The sequence below is a fragment of the Hydra vulgaris genome, chromosome 07 (genome assembly GCF_038396675.1).
Source record: "Hydra vulgaris chromosome 07, alternate assembly HydraT2T_AEP".
Taxonomy (NCBI): Eukaryota; Metazoa; Cnidaria; class Hydrozoa; order Anthoathecata; family Hydridae; genus Hydra; species Hydra vulgaris.
The window spans coordinates 5741326-5747013 of record NC_088926.1 but is presented as its reverse complement, the minus strand read 5'-3'; the positions used below and the strand labels follow the sequence as shown (position 1 = coordinate 5747013).

The following is a 5688-nucleotide window of genomic DNA, read 5'->3' as shown; positions in this document are numbered from 1 at the left end:
AAAGCAAAGGAACAGTGGAATACTCTACAGGCCAAGCGGCCAGTAAAGAAACAATCCATCAATCTAAAAGACAAATACTTTCTAATAGATCATCCACTCATCATCTTACTATTCTGGTTTTAGTGATTCTGACGTCAGTGAATATAAAAACGATAAAGAAGAAGAAAAAAACGGTTGTGCCTCCATATGCGGTTATGCCCTTAATTCCCCTAATATAATTTTAAAGTGTGTTTTTCATAACAATTTCAAATGCGTATTAAAAACTTAGATAAATGAAATACAACGAAGTTTCTTTTTAGTTTCTTTATTGTTTGCATTATATTGTTATACAATGATAAAATTGTTAGCAATATAAAATATAAAAACGTATAAATAAAACGAGTTACAAAAACAGTTTTCAACAGTTTGTTAAGTCATCATTTATTTTTCGTTAATTTAATTGTCTCCTTAAACTTCCTCTGCTTCTTTGACTTACTTATACAAGTCAATTTTCTATATATATATAAAGATGTATGAATTTTTCCATTAGATAAAAATATAATCTTAAAGATGCAAAGCACTGCGAGGAATATACGAAACCTGCTTCGTGTAAGTACGAACTGTTAACTGCATATAACAAGAAAAATGTTTGGATAGTTCATACGTTTCATAAATTTATCACATCTTGGACTGCAGCAATAATTTATTTCTAAAATCATAAAATGGAAATAAAGATTGTAAGTAACAAAAATATGATAATTTATAGATAAATATGATAATTTATAGATAAATATAATAATTTATAGATAAAATTAAATATGCTTAATTTTAATAAATGTATATTTCTTTATATATTAAAAAAAGATTTTTTAAAGTAAGTTTTAGCAATCATAGTTAATTAAATTTTTTCAATTCAATTAAGTATAGTCAGGTCAGATGGTCAGTTAATGGTTTTATTTTATTGTTATTATTTTTTTGATCAGGTTGTTTATTGAATAATGGTTAGGTAGTCAGTTATAGTATGATCAGGTCAGTTGGTCAATTGAATTATATCATGTCCGTCAATAGACCATGGTACCCTTCTTTACAAACTTAAAAGTAATGGAGTCAAAAGTTATAATTTCAAATTGGTTTGTTTCTATTTTTAAAATTGCAAAAAATGTCTTTCTTATGACAATACCTGCACTAAATTAAAAACCTTTGGAGTTCCATAAAACATTACCTGCGGAGTACTACAGGGATCTATTCTATGGTCTTAATTGTTTATCATTTACATAATCAATATTTACTTATCATCTAGTATATTAAACTTCAATCTTTTTTGCTGAGAATACTCAAATTTTTCATTCCCACTCTAACATTAAATTAATAATTGTTAATGTGAATCAAGAACGTTACAACTTCTATGAATGGTTTAAATTTAACAAGCTCTCTCTGAACACGACTAAAATCAAATAACTTTTTTAAACCTTCTAAATCTGACATCTATCATATAAACTCCTGGACATTTCAATGGAAAAAACTAAACTAAAACAAGATACATTTTATATTAATTAATACAATGTACTGTGTGTACAAGTGTACTGCAAAACGCGTTTTACTGTACAAATGTACAGTAAATTGCCTGAAAATTTATAATATTTTCTTATCGTTTTACTGATAATTTATAATATATTCTTATCGTTTTACCGATAATTTATAATATATTCTTATCGTTTTACTGATAATTTATAATATATTCTTATCGTTTTACTTGATAATTTATAATATATTCTTATCGTTTTACTGATAATTTATAATATATTCTTATCGTTTTACTTGATAATTTATAATATATTCTTATTGTTTTACTGATAATTTATAATATATTCTTATCGTTTTACTTGATAATTTATAATATATTCTTATCGTTTTACCGATAATTTATAATATATTCTTATCGTTTTACTGATAATTTATAATATATTCTTATCGTTTTACTAATAATTTATAATATATTCTGATAATTTATAATATATTCTTATCGTTTTACTGATAATTTATAATATATTCTGATAATTTATAATATATTCTTATCGTTTTACTGATAATTTATAATATATTCTTATCGTTTTACTAATAATTTATAATATATTCTGATAATTTATAATATATTCTTATCGTTTTACTGATAATTTATAATATATTCTGATAATTTATAATATATTCTTATCGTTTTACTGATAATTTATAATATATTCTTATCGTTTTACCGATAATTTATAATATATACTTATCGTTAAGAATATAAAAGCAAACTAATGTAATCGAAGTTTAAAATTAAAATCCAATAAAATTTTTCAAATCTAATTGAAACCTAATAAAATTTAAACTATATATACTTTGTATAAAAACTGTCTAAAAATCTATTTAATTTTTATTTATCCATTATGCAAAGTGTAAAAATCTTTTCAATTTTTATTTATCCATTACTATATTAGTTATTGTAACATTGCCTGGGCAAGCTCTTGTCAAAACAATTGCAAATCTTGAAAAAACAAAAATAAGCAAGTAATATTTAATACACCTTAAATACCTTTTCTTAATTATAGATCATAAATATTGAACAAAATATTTATCGCACAACAATCAGATATCAAAAACTTTCTTAAAACAATCTAAAATCTCTATAACATACCAAGGACCACATTTTTGGAGCTTGTTTGTTCCAAACAATAGTAAAACTTCAATTCAAACTTTTGAAAATATTTTAAAAACACATTTACTTGATTATGACGTATTTTAAATTCTATGAAAATTATTAAAATTTTTTCTTTTATTTTTAAACTCTTACCCCTTACTTTATTTTACCTCCGTTTCTTAAAAAAGCAATGTTACTTATACATCATTACTTTTACGTCATTTCTTAGATTAAAACTTGTTTTTTTGTTATCATTTGACTTAGAACTAAAAATATCAATTAAAGTGCATTCGTAAAGAAAAAAAAGTAAAGTTTTATATTTAAAAGTATTTCTATGATTTATATTTAAAAAATTACAATCTCATTAAAATAATATAAAACACTTTTAATATAGAACTTTATACGTTTTAACAAGTATTATCTTAAAACGCTTTTTTCTGAGTTAACAAGCTCATATTACCTAATATTCTTTTTTTTTGTTTGGTATTATAAAAAGATTTGTTTACCGCAGCTATGCGAATTAATTTCTTATTGGTAAATTTGTTTTTGTTTACCTTTTTATAATAACTATTTCAATAATGATTAGGGGAAAAATAATTAGGGGGAGAGCTTTTTCAAAGCCCTGAGTTTTTGCATAACTGTCTGCCACAAACAAATAATATTTTATATTTATACTTTTTTAGTTTTTTGTCATTCTGATTTATTGTCTGCATGTGTTTTTAGTTTACAAGTAGAAAATTAAAACGTAAAATTTATAAATTTGTCATGTAATCATGGCAGAACTTAATACGCGTTTTCCAACGTTTCAAAACTTTGGGATATCCAATATTTTCATAAAATTGTATTTTATCTTTTTTTTTTTTCCTTTTAGTTTATATAAACTCTATATATATCTTATATATCTTATAAAACTATATATCTTCAACTTGTTCCAAATATTATATATGTATGCGATCAACCTTATTGTAAATAATATTCGACGGCAAAGAAAACTTGTTAACATTGCTTAGAATTAAAGCTGGCAGATAAATGAAAACATATAGCAACAACGATAATAAACGACAAAAAACGACAACAAAACCAACCTTATAACAAACAATAAATTTGATAACAGATGATAACAATATAGTTGAAATGGCAGCAGAAAAAAATAAAAACAGCACGTTCATATGAAGATGTAAAAAAATTTAACTATTATTATAATTAAAAATGATATTAACTTTTATTGCTCAATTCGGCTTTAATTTTGATCTCCAATTCTTTTTTAACGGGGTTCTCTAGAATGCTTTCTAGATAACTGGAAATGAGACTTCCAACATCTGAAAAAAGTTGTAATATAATTTTCAAAAATTAGTAATGCAAGTCTAAAAATAAATTTTTTTTGTTTTTTAATCAAGTTAAACTATAAATAATGTTTTTTGAATATACTTTTAATTTATATATACATATATATATATATATATATATATATATATATATATATACATATATTCATATGCATACATGCACAATACATACATACATACATACATACATACATACATACATATATACATACATACATACATACATACATACATACATACATACATACATACATACATACATACATACATACATACATACATACATACATACATACATACATACATACATACATACATACATACATACATACATACATACATACATACATACATACATACATACATACATACATACATACATACATGCATTCATACATACATACATACATACATACATACATACATACATACATACATACATACATACATACATACATACATACATACATACATACATACATACATACATACATACATACATACATACATACATACATACATACATACATACATACATACATACATACATACATACATACATACATACATACATACATACATACATACATACATACATACATACATACATACATACATACATACATACATACATACATACATACATACATACATACATACATACATACATACATACATACATACATACATACATACATACATACATACGTACATACATACATAAATCTATATACAGTGCATCTATGTACCAAAATAAACTATTAAACAGATAGGTTTAAATACAAATACCTTTACTTTGTTGCAAAATGCAACCTTCATGGTGTTCAGCATTAATTCCCAGGCTTCCTAATAAACGCTTAACAGTGGTAAGTTGACAATAATTGTATTTATCTAAACGTTTAGTATGAACATGTAGTATCTACATCATTTCAATAAACTTAACTGGTCGTTTTAGTTTAAAGATATATTGAGTGAAACATATTTGTTTTCACATAATCACATAATATTGATTGTTCTATAAATCATAGACCTTTATATATAGAAACATATATAAAGATCTATGATTTATAGAACATAGAAATCTTTACTCAAAACTGTAGGCGTTGAAGTTTCAAATTAATTTGGATCAAAACTATATATTCCTAAATTGAATCTATTTAAAAGTTCTGGATGGTTTACTTACTGTCGTTGATAATCTCTGTTGCAAACGTTGCATTTGTTATTTGTATAAACATGCACCCTAAAAAATATTGGATTTTATTAGTTTTTTTTTATTTGAACTTAATTGATTCTTTATAGTTATTAAGTTGTTTCTAATATTTTCAAAGTTTAAAACTTGTACCAATAATCGCAGTAAAACCTCTTTTATCCATAGATTTAAACAAAAGTTGTCTCAACTTGAAGCACAAATTAGTTTTTAAATAATAAAGTGTTCTGCTACTTATTTTTATAGTTACCGGAAAAATAAATTCTATAACGCCTCCTTAAGACTAACAAAAAAAAAAAAACATTGTATAACTCAACTGGAGGGATTGCGTTAAATAAAGAAAATTACGTGCGCAAAAAAAAATGAAAATACGCTGCGGATAAATTGGCATTAGTAAGTAGTTATATAAAATTTAAACTCTTGTAATATCTTTAAATATGAATCTTGCAATAATAATTTACAATGTCATCATCGCA

At 23.5% G+C, this 5688-nt stretch overlaps 1 protein-coding gene across 1 annotated transcript; it reads right to left on the bottom strand.

Moving 5' to 3' along the window:
• Nucleotides 1-288: 288 nt before the first annotated feature.
• On the bottom strand, nucleotides 289-5454 carry LOC124806820 (uncharacterized). Its single transcript, XM_065800871.1, has 5 exons — nucleotides 5348-5454; nucleotides 5189-5245; nucleotides 4795-4896; nucleotides 3880-3978; nucleotides 289-688 (listed from the first exon to the last, which is right to left on the bottom strand). The coding sequence occupies exons 1-5, from the start codon at nucleotides 5376-5378 to the stop codon at nucleotides 603-605; spliced, it is 375 nt and encodes a 124-aa protein (XP_065656943.1). The 5' UTR covers nucleotides 5379-5454; the 3' UTR covers nucleotides 289-602.
• Between the last annotated feature and the right edge of the window lie 234 nt (nucleotides 5455-5688).